Raw genomic sequence first — 20,230 nt, forward strand, 5'->3', positions numbered from 1 at the left:
CTCTTATTCTTGCACATGCTCAGTAGGAGCTGGTGACTCAAAAAGTTTAAATATAAAAAGACTGTGCACATTTAGTTAATGGAAGTAAATAGGAAAGTTGATTAAAATGGCTGCTCTATCTGAATTATGAAAGTTTAATTTTGATTGAGTGTCCCTTTAACTATGCTATAAGCCCATTATGAAGTGTAGTTTTTAGGTGTATTACATTCTTCTCCATATTACACACTGATTGATATATCGTGACCAATTGTTACCAGATGTTTTTGGGTTTTGATACTAAAATCTTGACCTGTTAGGGTTTTTTTGAAAACTGGTGTGGGAACATCTCACAATTTGTGCCAAGAAAGTCAGTTGTAAGGTTAATATATCGACAGAATACAAAACAATAATGTAAAATCATTTAGATGGAAGCTTTCTCTACTTGGGTAATTAATACTCGCAAGCCTTTGGTAAACTCATCTTACAAATTATAACTGTACCAGTTCCAGACCGGTGACAAGAAAAAGGAAAAAAATAACAATTTTACTGGTTTGTGCTAAATAAAAACTTGAAACAACGAAATTGCAACCTGGAAATAAAAACTTTACATGCCAGATGACACTAAATATTAGCTGATTTAACACATTCAGTTTAGTGAGCATAATTAGCAAAACATAGACAAGTCACACTTTTACACATTTTTAGTCTATTCACATTCTACCTGATTGGATTGTCATTTTTTTTATTGTATTGTCACATAATTGGGTAAATAAATACTGCATAGAAGACCAGCTTTTTTTTTTTTTTTTTTTCTCTAGAGTTTCGTAGTTTCTATGTTTTTCCTGTTGGAGTTGTCACTGTCAACCTATGAACAGCAGAATTAAGCACTTCCTGTTCGTTTATTTAAAATTTAAACACTTTTACTTTACCTTTTTTTCATTCATAAAAATTATTTGTAATTTATTTAACTGTTGCTCTATCATATACATAGATAGAAAATATTTGAGTAATATGTTCATTTAAAGGGATGTCTGCTTTATGACCTATATTGCATCTTAATATACACAGATCCAATAGTGAAATTAGTATAATATAAAAAACTGAATGTACAAATTTAACATTGTTGTACTAAACTGTGTCAATAATACAATAAGAATTTTCTCTGTAATTTTCTTCACTATAAAATGTTTTACATAACTGAGGTAGCATTCTGGCTGTTATGAGTAACAAGGGAATAAAGTCTATCATTTTTCAGTGCATTATTCTGGGTGATTAAAATTTGTAGTGTACAATGTGTATCAATAAAGCATTATTTAAAAAACAGGAACAATATAAAAAAAAAACATCACTTTCTCGAGCAGAGACACATTATTCTGCGGTATGAGTTTGTCTTCTATGTCGTGAAGTTCTGCATCATGGTTACACCACTGGGTCTTCCAGAACTACTTCTACAGGATAGTGGTCACTAACTGCCAGAGCCTAGAGGAACATAAATTGTGTTAAATAAGCAAGAGTTCGCATAAATTCTATGCATGTGAATATTTAATAGTCCATATCTGTTTTTTTGCTGAATATATACAAACATGATATATGACTGATTAAAGGGACAGTTTACCCTAATTTTTCTCACCTTTAGTTTGTTACCAATGTTCAGTTTCACCTATTGGAGTGAATTCAATTGTTTACAAGTACCTGTAACTCCTTTTCGCTTATTTTAGCTATTTTTCCCCCTAAGGTATCCCTACCTATTCTGAAAGTTTCTATACTTAAAGGATCAGTCTACTTGATATGTGTTATTGTTCAAAAAGATAGATAATACCTTTATTACCTGTTCCACAGTTTTGTATAACCAAGACTTAAATAAGAGATAGGAAACTTAAAATTAGACTTGCCTGATTCAGATAGAGCATGTAATTTTAAGACACTTTAAATTCACTTCTATTTTCAAATGTGCTTCATTCTCTTGGTATCCCTTGCTGAAAAATAATACACACATATACTACAATAGTGGGAGCTAGCTGTTGATTGGTGCCTGCACACATTTGTCTCTTGTGATTGGCTAATGAGATGTTTATCTAGCTGCCAGTAGTGTAATGCTGTTCCTTTAAAGCCCAGTATCTAAAAATACTCTTAAAAACAGGGGCACTTTAATTCAGTAAACTTTACAAACAAAAAACATAACCTTACCTTTTTTGTTTCGATAAACATACCACCATTCCTCCGCCTGCATCTCCCAGATCAATGACGAATCTGGCTTCCTCCAATTGTTGCGTGCCCCCATTGGCGTCCAGCTCGAGGGGCACGCAACATTTTGGAGAAAGCCGGATTCGTCAACGATCTGCAAAAAGAAGATGATGAGGGCGGAGGATCGCTGATCTGTTTACCGTAACAAAAAGATAAGTTATTTTTGTAATGTTTAATGAATTAACGTGCCCCTGTTTTTAAGAGTATTTTTAGATACTGGGCTTTAAATCATTAAACTTTACAATCACTTTAATGAAGATTTTAGCCTTTTCTGCCTTGCAATAAACTTAATTTGAATTAGAATACAATATTACTGTAGTTTTTTTTCAACTTACTGCAAAAAAGAGGCCTAATATATATATACAGTATATACATTTTACCATGTTCACTTGATTTGATGTAGCAATCTACAGTACACATCAGTTTTTGTTTGGCAGGATTCCAGTGCTATATACAGTCACATGGGACATTACATTAGCTTAGGAGTATACACATCTCTTGGGATAAAATGATGCAACATAATTTTAGAAGCAGATTATTGATCCATAGTTATAAGGTTAAATCAAATTATCACTCCTACCACTGCCCCCACAAGCAGAATTTCTACAATATCTCAATGTCGGTGAACAAGTGGACACATTTTTTTTTTATTGTATTCATGTAACATATCTTCTTTGCAAAAGAGTTGCATACAAAAATTAAATGCTTTTAACACATTTAAGCTGACAATTTGTTAGCAAAATTGCATTGTTTTGCAGTCCAGGGACATGTCCCTTTAATGTTTCAATTTTGGACAGTTATACGTGAGCTCCTACACATATCTAGATTGTAAATTCCCACGGAAATAGGGCCCTCAATTCCCCCTGTTTTTGTCTGTAAAATGTTGTCTTATCGTATTGTTTCTCCATTGTACTGTTATCCTTGTACCCATGGGCAGCGCTGTGGAATCTGTTGGCGCTTTATAAATAAAGAATAATAATATCAAGCAGTATGCACTCCAGTCACCACTGGGGCAGTGAAGAAAATACAATTTTCAGAGTTAAATAATTGAAAAGTGGGCAAAATAAATACTCATCATTAATTATTTTATATAGTATTACATTAAAGGGACTCAGTATTTTGTCAAGTTACTCCATAAAAAATGTCTACGGTTTATGAATAGGTTCCTGAGTTATATTGTTTCTGAGTGACCAAAGAGCACTGTTCACATTTCTATCAGCTACTTGCTCATTTGCCTCCTAGTGGCTGATAGTAAGAAGTGCGGACATTTTATACAGTACCTACTTTTATCTCAAGTGAATTGTTTTCAATCTATTGTTCTATTTCTCATTTGATGTGAGATAGAGTTACCGCCACATACACTGGCCAGTCTGTGAAGCAGTCTTCTGAGAACATTGTAACAACCAATTAGAAGAGCCACAAGCTCCTCTGCGTATCATTGCTTATATGTATGTGTTAAAGGGACACTAAATACAAATTGGAAACTGCATGAAACTGTTGGTTCATATCTGAAACATTTTGCAATAAATAATACAGCCTTGTTCCGACAAATAATTATATAGTTGTGTTTTTCCCATGTCCCTGAACAAAAGGATCCTTGCTAACCAATCACAATTGTGCACATGTATATGATATATTGCTGCTCCTGAGCATACTTAGGTCTGCTTTTCAACAAAGGACACCAAGAGAGTAAATTTGATAAAATAAGTAAATTGATAAACCTCTTAAAGTTGCATGTTCTTTCTGAATCACAAGGGTTTAATTGTGACTTTCATGTTCCTTTAACAGTAAACCATTATGAAATATATATATTTTTTTAAATCTATGAATTGTTTGGAAATAAAATAAATTTGATTTCTAAATTTTAGCAGATCTTGGTAACAACACTTTCGGCTGTGATCATTTCTTGGGCTTGATTTATCAAGCGAGGGAGGACAGGGTCTTACATATTCGCCCCTGTCCGCCCCAGCTCGCCTCTGGCAGGCAGCGATTGGCTGCCGGAATTTACCATTGCAACACTGCCCCCTGCCGTCGCACAGCTAATAACCTGTGGCCAGGAGCTGTCAATCTCCCCGGTCGGACGAGATGACCGCTGCTTGATAAATACTGACTGCAGGTTCTCTTGTGAGAACCTGCAGTCGTAGGGGAGGAGAAGACTTGATAAATTGAGCCCTTAGTATTGTTTTAACTAGACAACCCTCAGTAAGTACTTATTTAGCTATTTTCAGTGATTGAGGAGCCCTCGTTGCTTAGGTTTTGTCACAAGTTATGTAGTTTTCAATTTGATTATTGTATATATCATATATCAATGCATAAATAAAAAAGATTGGTATAAATACCTCCTCAAGTGTCAGCCCGTACTCATTCTGGAAGTTGAATACCTTGGCTGAATTAGGTTTGATAGTGCACTGCAATTCCTCACCACTCACAACAATCCTAAAACAAGTAAAAAATGTTATACCACCTTCTGTGCATAAATACTACAAAAACTGGCCAAAAATATACTATAATTAAAGGGACACTGTACCCAAAAAAATTCTTTCATGATTCAGATTGAACATGAAATTTTAAGCAACTTTCTAATTTACTCCTATTATCAAATTTTCTTCATTCTCTTGGTATCTTTATTTAAAATGCAAGAATGTAAGTTTAGATGCCGGTCCATTTTTGGTGAACAACCTGGGTTGTCCTTGCTGATTGGTGGATAAATTCATCCACCAATAAAAAAGTGCTGTCCAGAGTACTGAACCCAAAAAAGCATAGATGCTTTCTTTTTCAAATAAAGATAGCAAGAGAACAAAGACAAATTGATAATAGGAGTAAATTAGAAAGTTGCTTAAAATTGCATGCTCTTTCTAAATTATAAAACAAAACTTTTGGGTTCAGTGTCCCTTTAAGTGACTCATAGAGAGATTTGTAAATAATTGACTGTTTTTGTGACAGCAAATAAGTAAGAATGATGTATTGTATTGCTTCATAGGGTAAATAAATATATATATATAAATATATATATATATATATATATATATATATATATATATATATATATATATATATATATATAATAAGGGACACACCTGCCAAGATATGCAAAAAAAAAAAGCCACTTAATTACCAAAATAGAACAACACAAATTTTATTAAACATTATGTAAAGGGTCAGTATTCTCATAAAATTTGTCTCACCCATATGAAAAATAGTTTTTTAAGCATCTCATTTTATTTTTTTTGCCCTGAAATAAAAGCTGATTATCTGAAACTAACACAATAATTGGTTACTCTATATGCTCAGGAATTGATAATGATAATTAGCAGTAAATAACAATCAGCTAATGAGCATTATTAGGTAGTATTCAACTGATACTGCTGTACTGGTTTCATCTTTTACTTTACATGTTCCAGGCAATCAATCGCATTTGAGTATAATGTAGCTATTGTGAACAGTATTTACATTTGAATCGGAATAAACAATGTTAAAATTATTGATTTTTCTTCTACTTGATAACAATAATAATTATAATATATTTTTATTCAATTATTTATGTCATGTATTTTTTTGAGTGGGCTATTTCCCATACAGAATTATGGGCAAGCAGGCAATTTTCAATACTGTATATAAGGTTTAAAGTTATCAAACCTATAAAGCACCTTATTCTTCGTGAAGTTCTAGATATACAATATTTCTATAAGAACAAATATATAGTATTGGTAAGTATTTCAGTATATATATATATATATATATATATATATAGAGAGAGAGAGAGAGAGAGAGAGATTGAGAGAGAGAGATAAATAGATAGATATAGATAGGGATAGATAGATAGATAGATATAGATAGCTATAGATAGATCAATAGATATATAGAGATAGATAGATAGATAGATAGACAGATACAACAGATAGATACATAGATAGATAGATAGATAGATAGATAGATAGATAGAGATATACCTGTATATATATATTGAACAATTTTAAGCAAATTCTTTTCAGGTCAAGGAATAAAAATCCTTGAGGTGAACCCAATACTATACAAGGGCAATGACTTACATTTTGACTAAGTGTTCTATTATTATATTTTCTAAGCTAGATAATAAATACTCCAGTCTATGTTAATTGCTACTTTTGCATAATTGCTATCTTAGATAAGGCAAGTTACTTGTAATTAGGGCTTGATGTATCCCAGACAACGTGTTTACTCAACAAACAAATGTTTTCCAGCCCACATAAAAAAATGAAAGTGAATTACCTGTCATATGCACAGTCGGTGTTCCCTGCTGTTGTATCAATAGAGTCGGGGATCAACCAAGATAGTTGTTCATCATTACGAAGACGGATTTTGCTCCAGTCAGCAGATTTGACGTAACTACAGTCAGCATTAAAATCTCCCAAGAAAATTATGTTCTGTCAATGGAAATATTACATTTCTTACACAAGGCCACAAAAAATTATTTGGTCGCACACAGCGTTTTTTTTCTACAAAACTTATTTTCAGGTTTATGCTTTTCAACTGTACACCCCATGGAGTATATTCTAATGTGGCTAAAGAGTATTTATTTGTATTCAAAAGTTATCCATTGAATTTAAATCAGTTAAAATAGTTTTTGACAGAATCTACCCCTATTTTTTTATTTAAAGGGACACTGAATCTTGTGAAAGAGGAATCTAGTATCTAGTTCCTAAATTTGGTCACTTTACTTTGTGCAGATATTCATCTAAAATATAGACCTCATTATATTAAAGGGATAATAACATTTTTTTTTCTTTCATTGTTCAGATAGAGCATGCAATTTAAAGCAACTTTCTAATTTACTCCTATTATCAATTTTCCTTCATTCTGTTGCTATCTTTATTTGAAAAAGCAGAAATATAATTTAAGAGCTGGCCCATTTTTGGTTCAGCCCATCTGTAACGCTTGCTGATTGGTGGATACATGTAGCCACTAATAAGCAAGCGCTACACAGGTGCTGAATCAAATAAAAGCCGTCTCTTAAGCTTACATTTCTACTTTTTCAAATAAAGATAGCAAGAGAGCGAAGAAAAATTGATATTAGGAGTAAATTAGAAAGTTGCTTAAAATTGTCTGTTCTATCTGAATCATGAAAGAAAAAAAATTGGGTTTAGTATCCCTTTAATACCAGTACATGATTATTCAGTTACATGAAATATAAAAGTATAGGTAAATTGTTTGCTGTTGTGGTTACAATACAATAAGGTAGAAAAACATTTGTGTTGGTTTATTGAATATTGGTGCTAATGTACAAATCCTTTGTACATTTAAACATCAGAAAATAGTAATACATTTTGGTTCTTACATTTGTTTCAAACTTTTGTATAACATCTTCATACACATCATACAAAGCATCAATCTCACAAACAGCATCTTTGGGTGCAGAATGCAGCGGGACCAGTGCAAAGTCTGGGATATCTGGAAAGAAAAGAAATTAGGTTACCTAGTTCCTCTATTTTTGGTACACGAGTTACATTTATTTAGTGTATTAAACTATATTTTGTATAATGTATTATGTTAATGCACTATATAATATTTTGTGCACTATAAACTTGGCTCTAAAATATAGTTAAAGGGACAGTTTACTACAGAATTGTTATTGTTTAAAAAGACAGATAATCCCTTTTTATATCTATTCCCAAGTTTTCCATAACCAAAACTGTTATATTAATACGCTTTTTACCTCTGTGATTACCTTGTATCTGCCCCTTATCTCAGTTCTTGTGACAGACATGCATTTTAGACAATCAGTGTTGACTCTTAAATAACTCCACGGGAGTGAGCACCATGTTATCTCTATGACACAAAGGAACTAGCAGTGCCTAACTGTCAAAAACTGCCAAGAGGCACTGAGATAAGAGGCAGTTCAACGGCTTAGAAATTAGCATATGAGCCTACCTAGGTTTAGATTTCCACAAAGAATACCAAGAGAGCAAAGCAAATTTGATGCAAAATGTTGTTTAAAATTCTAGCCCTATTGGAATCATAAACATTTAATTTTGACTAGACTGTCCCTTTAATCAGAGCCTGTGTTTGGGGTTTAAGAGCCTTCTCAACTACGTTTACAGTAAAAAATAAAAGTTGGGACATGCCTGTGTAGACATTTTTTGATACTGCCTTTGAGGTAGGGCTGCAACAACTAATCGGTAAGATTGATCATAAAAATAGTTGTCAAAGAATCTCATTATCAGTTAGGTGGTCAGCGATTAGTTGGTTAATTGCACAACACCAGCGGCTTCAATCCGATGAACTCCTGCACATGGTATTGTGTAAACATTTTTATTTATTATTATTTTTTTTCTATCCGATTAATCGGATGATTATTGTCCGATTAATCGGATAGAAAAAAGATTACAAAAAATAAATAAATTCAATTTTTAGTTGCAGTAGATCATCAGATTAAAGCAGCGGGTGCTGTGCAACTGACCAACTAATCGCTGACCACCTAATTGATAATGAGATTTGTTGACAACTATTTTTATGATCAAACTTACCGATTAGCTATTGCAGCCCTACTTTGAGGCAAAACAAATTGAATATTTATAAATTATGTTCAGTTAGTTGGTATTGTGGATATGTGGGTCATTGGAAGACTATTTTTTTTAATGTTGTTTGTCCACTTAGATAGGCACTGTAAATGTAAAAAAAAAGCCAATACAAACACTTTCAATTATTATAATAAATATAGTTATATTGTAGATTACTAATGAGACCTGAAGAGCTATATTTCAAGCGGAGCGCTAATTTATTGAGCGCCCCCTATAAACGGGCAAATTCACCCGTTTACGTGCGCACAATAAATAACCAGCCATTAGAAGCGGCTAGTTATTGCTAATGCAAGCTCACGGTAGCAATTAGCGCTCAGAAAATTAACCAGAGATCAGATCTCTTGTTAGTTTTCAAAATGTGCCTCAATTGCCCCCACATTTAAGTGTAGTGGGGTGTTACAAGCACTCAGCTAAGATTAAAAGCAAAAATGGAAGAGTGCTTTGACTCTTAGCTGAGAGCTTGTGAGTGCTGGACTTCCTCTGTGTGCTGTATTAATTTTTTTTTTGTAATTTTCCCTATGGGCCTTACACCCAGACCTGTCAGGGGTTAACTGCCTGGGACTCTGCAGACAGTGCGGCTTCCTGAGAGTGCTATTGAGCACCCAGGGCTGTGCATGTTGCAGGGTCATGGGATTTGTACTCAGTCCATTCTGAGAGCGCAGTCCCCTTCCGTGTTTTGTATGTGTCTAGGGTGATTACATACAGTAAGTCTGTGCACCCTTCACTTGTTCCCAGTTTGTTTGATTGAGAGCTGGCATTTGTATGGCTGTATTAGGGACCCAGGTTTTGGGAGAGAACTTGACGTGGTACCTGGGCTTGTCCCATTTGGCCAGATGCCGTAACTAACTCTTCCATTTTTGCTTTTAATCTTAGCTGAGTGCTTGTAAGTGAGTGCTGGACTTCCTCTGTGTGCTGTATTAATTTGCTTTGTAATTTTCCATATCTGCCTTGCACCTAGACTTGTCTGGGGTTCACTGCCAGGTACTCTGCAAACAGTGCAGATTCCTGAGAGTGCTTTTGAGCACCCAGGGCTGTGCATGTAGCAGGGTCATGGGATGTGTACCAAGTCCAGTCTGAGAGTGCAGTCCCCTTCCGTGTTTTGTATATGCATATATATATATACAGTATATATATATATGTGTGTGTGTGTTAATATGTGCATTTACACATATTAACACATAAATATATTTAAATATTCATATACATATATATTTACAATTTACTGCCCATTACTGCATGACCAACCCCCTTTGCTGCTCTAGGTTCTGTGCCGTGTATGATGGTATCAGAACGAGACTCCCAAGCTTTACTTGTAATACCAGCGCATAAAAGCACGATTTTGCACTCCACTCATAATCTGTCCAGAAGTATCTTTTTTTTAGCATCTGTTTGACCATTGGTTGTTAATAAAGAGATATATTACTTTCATGGGCTCTAACCTGTGTTTAGTGACCTGACCAGCACCACAAACGGTTCACGGCTAAAGGTGTCTTCCTGGGTGTACATGTTATGATCATGGTAGTGGTATGAATCCAGCACAGCCACATGGTCATTCCTATAGGGTTATAATACAAATTAATATATTGTTTTTCGTTAAGTACAATGCTCATGCAGAATATCACATTTGTGTATTTGTGATTTCTTACAGCCGGCAGACACAGAACTATTGTATTACGTGATTATGTGGACCCCATATATATGATAGATAGACATATTTCACTTAATGCTTACCTGTATACAAAGAGGTATCTTTCCTTATAAGTGTCACGACCCAATTGGTCACTAACCACATAGGAGAAAACTTCTCCGGAGCCCAGGCTATTGGAAGTTTAGAAGAGATAAATGTCAGTTTTAACACACACTTTAAGGGACAGTTATAATATACAAAGTATTTAATTAAAGAGGTTGGGTTTTGCCCATCTCTACTATTCCTTTAGGTATGACCATTGCCATTCCCATGTGAACTGACCAATTGAGCTTGTTCATAAGTATTTTTACTGCACTCAAATCAGCATCTCGGACCTCTTGAATGAGAACAATGTCATAACGAGGTAATATCTGCAAAAAATGAGAGGAGAGCACTAAATTAAACACTAACAATTATAACTTGAAGACATCTAACAGTCAATATAACCAGGCCTCACTGCTGCATTCAACTAGCCAACATACAAGCACAACTATAGGTGGTACATATCACTTTAGGAAAAGATGATTGCCATGACATAGGTTTTAGACTCTGACCTTCATTAATACGGAAGCGACCTGTGCATTATTTATTTTGGTGTCTCCAAAAGCTTGAATGTTAAAGGCTCCAATGTTCAATGCAGAACTATGACTCACGTAGAGCGCCAATGCAACAAAAATGGCCAAACGCATCATCCCTGTAATGGAAAATATAGACAAAAAAATAAATATATATATATATTACAAGCAAGTCAGAGAAATATCTGAATGACTAATACTTTTTGTTTGGAGATATTATTTTAATCTTTGTGAGAGAATAAGATAACTTCCTTAGAATTGGAACTTTTTTATACATATGTACTTGTGCTGTTTGTGGAAACTTCAATATATCTATATGACTGAGACTGGAGAGAAAAAGAGTTTCATTATATAAGTAGCATGAAAATTCCTAGAAGCATTGACATGCTTTCAAATTAGGGAAATCAAACACATTTGCATCTTTGTTGGACATTAATACTACAGTTCAATGCATTTGTTTACAAACATCTTGGTGTCCTTTATTATAAATATTGAAATGTGTAGGCAGACATTTATGTACTTTTAGGGTGCATGGGTATATATTTATATATGCATGGGTCGGAGACTTACATATGAATATTTTGTAAATATATTTCCATAACTAAACTCCGCTGTTAGACGTTTAGGCTCTCAACTCTGCTTTTGACTTCTCCAAGTAAACATATTTTTCTTTTGTCATGTATAATACAGCCTCTAAATTGGTGGTTTAATCCTAATACCCCAAGCAACAAAAGAGGTCCTGATTCAGGCATATGCCTGTGGGCATTTAGCACAATAAATGATAAAGCTCACTATATCATCTTCAGTACTCAAAGATATCATTAATGTTGGGGCCTTTTAGGCCTTTGGTATCTGAAAGACTAGGATTGTGAAACATCTTCTCTAAACATCAATATGACATTTCCTCAATTAACTCTTCACTCAATCACTTCTATTCCTTCCTCTACCTAAAATACCCAGGGACCTCCATCTAGTTAACACCAACGTTGATACTTTTAGATATGATATTCTTCCCAGTTGCTCCAGTATCTCCCCAGTGCATTAAAAGCTACAACCATGACTTATTCAGTCCAGGGAAAAGAGGAAAAGACCATTGCATTTCACTCATTGTTTCATCCTTAAAGGGACAGTATGCTATAAAATTGTTTTTTCCTTAATGTGTTTCCAATTACTTTTTTTACCAGCTGCAGAGTATAAAATGTATGAGATTTGATTTTTAAGGTTTATTTGTGTATATGAATTAGCTGATTTTGTGTTTTGAGGCCACAGCCTAATAAAATGGATGGAGCATGTAGGTATAATCAGATCTCATTACTTTATCATATTGTGTACATATACATGTGTATTTATCTTATATCTGTAGGTATAATCAGATCTCATTACTTTATCACATTGTGTACATATACATGTGTCTTTATCTTATATCTGTAGGTATAATCAGATCTCATTACTGTATCACATTGTGTACATATACATGTGTCTTTATCTTATATCTGTAGGTATAATCAGATCTCATTACTTTATCACATTGTGTACATATACATGTGTCTTTATCTTATATATGTAGGTATAATCAGATCTCATTACTGTATCACATTGTGTACATATACATGTGTCTTTATCTTATATCTGTAGGTATAATCAGATCTCATTACTTTATCACATTGTGTACATATACATGTGTCTTTATCTTATATCTGTAGGTATAATCAGATCTCATTACTTTATCACATTGTGTACATATACCTGCTTTATTATCTTATATCTGTCCATAAACCAATCACCAATACTTGGAGAGAACAATGGAAAATTAACATTTTATTAACATAGCTCTTCTATACCCCACTGGGAGTGTAATTTATTCTGCTGGCTGTGTTTACACAGCTTGGCCTTAAAGGGACAGTTTACTAAAAAAAATTCTCCCCTTTAATTTGTTCCCAATGATCCACTTTACTTGCTGGAGTGTATTAAATTGTTTACAAGTAGCTCCTTTACCCTTATATTGGCATTTGAAATTGTTGATTTAGCATGTGGTATCCCCACCTATTCTGAAAGTTTGTGGCCGCGCGTACCAGCTATAGATAAGCTTTGTAAACACAGCCAGCAGAAGAGATTACACTCCCAGTGCGATATAGCAAAGATAAGGTAATAAAATGTTGATTTTCCATTGTTCTCTCAAAGTACTGATGATTGTTTTAAGGACAGATATAAGATAAAGAAGCAGGTATATGTACACAATGTGATACAGTAATGAGACCTGATTATACCTACAGATATAAGATAAAGACACATGTATATGTACACAATGTGATAAAGTAATGATATCTGATTATACCTACAAGCTCAACCCATTTTATTAGGTTGTGGCTTCAAAACACAAAATCAGAGCTTTAATATACACAAATAAGCCTTAAAAAGCTAATTTTCATAAATTTTTTACTCTGCAGTTGGTAAAAAAAGCAATTGTAAACACATTAAGGGAAAAACTATTTTACAGTATACTGTCCCTTTAAGGCCAAAAACCTTTAAAGATAGGTGGGGATACCACAGGCTAAATAAACTATTTCAAATGCCAATATAAGGGTAATGTAAATACTTGTAAACAATTTAATACACTCCAGCAGGTAAAGTTGATCATTGGGAACAAATTGGAGGGGGGGGGGGGATTATGAGTAAACTGTCCTTTTAACATTAGTTTTTACCTTCAATTTATGTCATCCGCTCTTTTTCTTGCTCTTTCTCACATCTTTTGATCTTTCCCTTATTTCTTACAATTTCCTCTTGCTATAAAAATAGTTTTATCTCTTCATTTTTAAAATGTCTATATTATGTCCTCTCCCTGCCTTTCATTTCAATTATCATCAGATCGTTATTCTATAATTTGCCTCCACATTTTAGAATGACTAATCAAGAGCCCAGAAACGTCCCTTTATTACTAGAACTCCCTACAGCTTCTAACATTTTCACTCCAAATAGAGCAACTACAAGGTTTGACAAACACCTTTTTTTAAAGACAAAAATAAAAAGTCAAATATTAATAAACACCTTTGATTATCCACCAGAGGAGGTTCTAGACTATAACATTTGTGGTGCAAAACATTAACCGCAAAGCTAAATATCAAGTAGGCAGGGGGACCTATTTTCTACTACATTTTTCTACCTTTGTTACTTTTAAATTCCCATCCTCCCTCCTATATCACTCTCCTTCCTCTGCATAGGGCACTGGACATGTAAATAAGGCACTAACATTCCATTTCAGGGCAGTCAACATCTTTGAGGTATAAGGGTAATACAGTAATGAATGTGCTATCTACCAGGCATTTGCATTCAGTTGTGGGATTCAGCTCTTTTTGGAACTGAATTTCTTCTTGTGAAAGTGCAATACACTGAGATCTGTGCAAATCCAAATCTTAGTGAGTTGCACATTAACAAAAAGAAATCTGGCTCTTAAAATAGCCAAATGCTGTGAGTTTCCACCTTCACAAATAATCTGAATGCACATGCCTACCATCTACTAACCAATATAAGAACCATTGTGAGCTAAATCTTCTAGAATCGTACTCCTGACTTGTAACTTTGTAAATTATTTACTCCCTTTTCTCTTTCTAACCATATAGAAAGATAGATAAGTAAATAGATACAGAGATTAAGAGATAGATAGATGATAGAATATACTGTATATATATATATATATATATATATATATATATATATATATATATATAATAGATAGATAGATAGATGATAGATAGATAGATAGATGATAGATTAGACAGACATAGATAATAGATAGATAGATAGATAGATAGATAGATGATAGATTAGACAGAGATAGATAATAGATAGATAGATAGATAGATAGATAGATAGATAGATGATAGATAGATAAATAGATAGATAGATTATAGATAGATGATAGATAGATAGATAGATGATATATAGATAGATAGATTATATATAGATGATAGATAGATATATAGATGATAGATAGACAGATGATAGATAGATAGGTAGATAGATAAATAGATAGATTATATATATATATATATATATGATATATAGATAGATAGATTATAGATCAATGATAGATAGATGATAGATTATATATAGATGATAAATAGATAGATATATAGAAGATAGATAGACATAGATAATAGATAGATAGATAGATAGATGATAGATTAGACAGACATAGATAATAGATAGATAGATAGATAGATGATAGATTAGACAGAGATAGATAATAGATAGATAGATAGATAGATAGATAGATAGATAGATGATATATAGATAGATAGATTATATATAGATGATAGATAGATATATAGATGATAGATAGACAGATGATAGATAGGTAGATAGATAAATAGATAGATAGATTATATATATATATATATATATATATATATATATATATATATATATATGATATATAGATAGATAGATTATAGATCAATGATAGATAGATGATAGATTATATATAGATGATAAATAGATAGATATATAGAAGATAGATAGATTATAGATAGATAGATAGATAGATTATAGATAGATGATGATAGATAGATAGATAGATAGATGATAGATAGATGATGATGATAGATAGATAGATAGATAGATAGATAGATGTTCATCCATCTGTATGCTTGCCTATATGTGTTCGGAATTAATTCATTATATGGAGTATAAACTGTGATGGGTATTATAACCATGTCTATACAATACTTACAAATTAAAGGCACTAACACGTGTGAATAGTAGTTGGATGTATATACTTACTCAGATACCATAAAACACAAGAAGGTATTTTTATTATTACTTAAGTAAATGACTCATGTGACTAGGAAAATATTTGTATACTGCTTCAGGGCATACGTGGAATCCATGTGTCAAAATGTATCCTGACGTAGTATGTCAATAAAAATCACGTGTTACACAGCACATTGTGTTAATCTCAGTATGGTCACCTTTTTAGCAACACTTTATTATAATAATAAAAAATATTTAATTGCCAAGGAAATGGTTGTATATACATATTAAATGTTTAAAGGGACAGTCTAGTCAAAATTAAACTTTCATGATTCAGAAAGCACATGCAATTTTAACCAACTTTCTAATTTACTCCTTTTATTAATTTTTCTTCATTCTCTCTGTATCTTTATTTGAATGTAAGCTTAGGAGCTGGTCAATTTTTGGTTCAGAACCTGGGTAGCGCTTGCTGATTGGTGGCTACATTTAGACACCAATCAGAAAGTGCTATTCAGGTGCTGCACCAAAAATGGGCCGTCTCCTATGCTTACATTCTTGCTTTTTCAAATAAAGATACCAAGAGAACGAAGAAATATTGATAATAGGAATAAATTTGAAAGTTACTTAAAATTGCTGCTCTATCTGAATCATGAACGTTTAATTTTGACTAGACTATTCCTTTAAAAGGTCATTAAAGGGACATTAAACACTTTGAGATGGTAATATAAAATGATAAATTGTATATAATAAAGCAACTCTGCAATATACTTTTATTATTTATTTTGTCCCCTTTGCCTGTAATTCCATTCTGAAATTGTGAGCTTTTCAGTTCCTGTTAGAAATGGAAGTGCAGCACACTGTTAAATCCAGCACAACCATTGGCTGCACACTCTAATGACCTATGTATAACTGTCCCTAATTGGCCACAGCAGAGAAGGTAACACAAGTTACAACATGGCAGCTCCCAGTGTTTTATAGACACTAAAACTTTACACTTATTTTGTCACTTTTTAAACAACTAATGAAACTTTAAAAACTACATCTACAAGTTAGTCATGGACTAATCTTTTCTTTGAATGCATCATTCTATCTAGCATGTATTTAGTGTTTAATGTCCCTTTAAGATCTATAAAAAAACAAAAAAAAAACAAGTATCATGCTATATTTAGACATGTTTACAGCAAAAGCAAGTAAAATAAACTATAAATACATATTGTGATGCTGATGCTATTTCATTCTCATTAAGTGTGTTCAACTAGCGCAGTAGTGTATTAGTGTATACTAACCCAGTAGTGTATTGCTGCTCTGTAGCTGACTTTAACTATGTGTTTAACCTATTTGCAGTGAATTTCCTTTTTACACTTTTATGCTAATCAAACTTCAACATTTTCTGCAGCTTTAATTTATTAGCTACATGATTACAGGGTAACCTTAAAAAAACAAAAAAACATTAACTGGGTTGTGTACTAGTTTTCTAATACATTGGAATAGCCTAGAATTTGAAAACTTAACAAAAAGCCAAGTGGTAACCTGCCCACAGCTCATCTGACAGATTAAATAGACATCATGAAAAAAGTTAAATGATTAGAGAGTGAACATCTGATTTATAAGCATAATTATTTATACACATGGTGGATAAAGAAATAATGAAAATCATATTCTAACACTTTATTTTCTATTAGTTATTACTATGTCTTACTGGGCTAGATTTCATGTACGTTTGTTAGGCTGCCATAGGCATAGTTAAGCTATGTTTTAACAAAGGATACCAAGAGAAAGAATTAATTGTGATACCAGAGGTACAGTACATAGATTCTTTTTTATTTGTAGTCTGTGTCACAACCATGTCAGTTTAGTTTTAACGTCCATGTTCCTTAAAGGGGACATATAACACATATTTTTTTTCTTTCATGATTCAGAAAGATCATGTGATTTTAAACAACTTTCCAATTTACTTCTATTATTTAATTTTTCTTCCTTCTCTTGTTACCCTTTGCTAAAAGTTTTTCTAGCTCAGGAGCAGCAACGAAACTACGTTCTAGTTGCTGATTGGTGGCTGCATATATATACCGATTGTCATTGGCTCGCCCATGTGTTCAGTTAGCAACCAGTAGTGCAGTGCTGTTCCTTCAGCAAATGATACCAAGAGAATGAAGCAAATTTGATACTAGAAGTAAACTGGAATGTTGTTTCAAATTGTATGTTCTACCTAAATCATGAAAGAACAATTTTGCATTTCATATCCCTTTAAAGAGGTGCAGACATCCAAAACAGCACTATAAATTTTATTTAAAGGGACAGTCAAGTCCAAAAAAATCTTTCATGATTTACATGGGACATGTAATTTAAAACAACTTCCCAATTTACTTGTATCACCAATTTTCCTTTGTTCTCTTGGTATTCTTAGTTGAAAGCTAAAATTAGGAGGTTCTTATGCTAATTTCTTAGACCTTGAAGACTTCCTCTAATCTGAATGCATTTTGACCACTAGAGGGCATTAGTTCATGTGTTTCATATAGATAACATTGAGCTCACGCACATTAATTGACCTAGGAGTGAGCACTGATTGGCTAAAATGCAGGTCTGTCAAAAGAACTGAAATAAGGGGCAGTCAGCAGAAGCTCAGATACAAGGTAACCACAGAGGTAAAAAGTATATTTCTATAACTGTGTTCATTATGCAAAACTGGGGAATGGGTAATAAAGGGATTATCTATCTTTTTAAACAACAAAAATTCTGGTGTTGACTGTCCCTTTAATAGAATAGAGGCTGCTATAAATATTATGAATTCAAAATGTGATCAAAAAGTTTTACACCACAAATTATTTTATCACTTTTAAAGGGACAGTCAACTAAAAAAATGTATTGTTTAAAAAGATAGATAATAGCTTTAGTACCCATTTCCCAGTTTTGCACAGAAAACATGGTTATATTAAAAATACTTTTTATCTCTGTGATTACCTTGTATCTAAGCATCTTCTGACAGCCCCCTGATCCCATGACTTTTTATTTATTATCTATTAATTTGCATTTAAGGCAATTAGTGCTGTGTTGCTAGAACCCACGGGCAAGAGCACAATGTTATCTATATGGCTCACATGAACTAGCACTCCCCTATTGTGAAAAGCTAATAAAAAAGCATGTGATCATGGAGCTGTCTTTAGTGACTTAGAAACAGGCAGACATTTAGAGGTTTAAATGTTATAAAGTATATTAATATAACAATGTTGGTTGTACAAAGCTGAGGAATGGGTAGTAAAGGCGTTATCTATCTTTTTGAACAATAACAATTTTTGTGTTGACCGTCCCTTTAATGTACAGATACAATTAAAAAAAAGATACTATGATAATTTGTATAAGTATTCCTGGAATGATAGATCTTAGAATATGTACAATTTTATTTTTCCTTTATAGGACATCATTTATTTATTTTTTAGAGATGAAGACCAGTATTTATAATGTATGACTTTAGCACTACTATATTTTGCCCACGTTTCTAAAGAGTTATATGCCGCATCATTTTGTTAAGTGGGTATGTACACTTTAAATATTTTTATGGAAATTTGAGGATTAAGGTGCCTTTAAAACTCATGATTGTCCTTTTATATGGATTGCATTGCTAAGTACTTATTAAAGGTATATCATTCAAGTGTGCAGCTATTTTGTATTGACCCTAAATGAAGAAGTGTAATTGTTTACAAGACCACTTTACTAGAGAAAACATGTTTAATATAAAAAAAATCTTGGAACTCAAAATGTATATTTTATTAGGAAAAGTATGGTGCTCATCCATTTATATCTATCTCCTTTACACAGAATAACATCTTGGTAGCATTTGAAGTGGCTTCCTGACATTAAGCACTATAATTATTGAGCACTCTAAAAAATACTTTAGCAGATGCCATTACAATGTTTCTATTCATTTCAAATGTATATTTCCTTCACAATTGCACAATGTGCCTGAAACCCTGTCTATTTTTCCAGTTAAAACACTTTTTTTTTGGTAGAAAATGTAGAGCCAGTTTTTATATCTTACATTATACCACAATGTGTCTAATAGAATATATATATCATCAATCATACTTTTAGATACAAATTAAAATACTGAAAATATTTTAATGTGCAGTGCAATCCAATTACTGCTTCACCACAAATACAATATATTTGGTTTACAACCATATATTAAAGAGTTGTCTATCCATTAGCAGATAGTAAAATATATTATGAGATTCTTTTATGTAAATAATAATTAAGTGTGACACTGTATGAAAACTCTCATGAAATTCATTTAAACAGCACCTACAGGATTTTGTTGGCTCAGATTATTCCCCATATTTAATTAAAGGGACATTACAATCAATATTTGAATATTAGCATCATATGTCAGAAATGCTAATGATCTGCATACATAATAATTATCTTAAAAGCAATTAAAATCG

General features: G+C 32.7%; 1 protein-coding gene across 1 annotated transcript; it reads right to left on the reverse strand.

Annotated features, from left to right (window-relative positions):
- Positions 1-1,359: 1,359 nt before the first annotated feature.
- On the reverse strand, positions 1,360-11,159 carry LOC128641919 (deoxyribonuclease-1-like). Its single transcript, XM_053694508.1, has 8 exons — positions 11,022-11,159; positions 10,750-10,838; positions 10,512-10,598; positions 10,220-10,335; positions 7,538-7,650; positions 6,472-6,626; positions 4,563-4,659; positions 1,360-1,458 (listed from the first exon to the last, which is right to left on the reverse strand). Exons 1-8 carry the CDS (start codon positions 11,157-11,159, stop codon positions 1,399-1,401), a joined length of 855 nt encoding a protein of 284 aa, XP_053550483.1. The 3' UTR covers positions 1,360-1,398.
- Positions 11,160-20,230: the final 9,071 nt, after the last annotated feature.

This window comes from Bombina bombina, chromosome 11, assembly GCF_027579735.1.
Source record: "Bombina bombina isolate aBomBom1 chromosome 11, aBomBom1.pri, whole genome shotgun sequence".
Classification (NCBI taxonomy): Eukaryota; Metazoa; Chordata; class Amphibia; order Anura; family Bombinatoridae; genus Bombina; species Bombina bombina.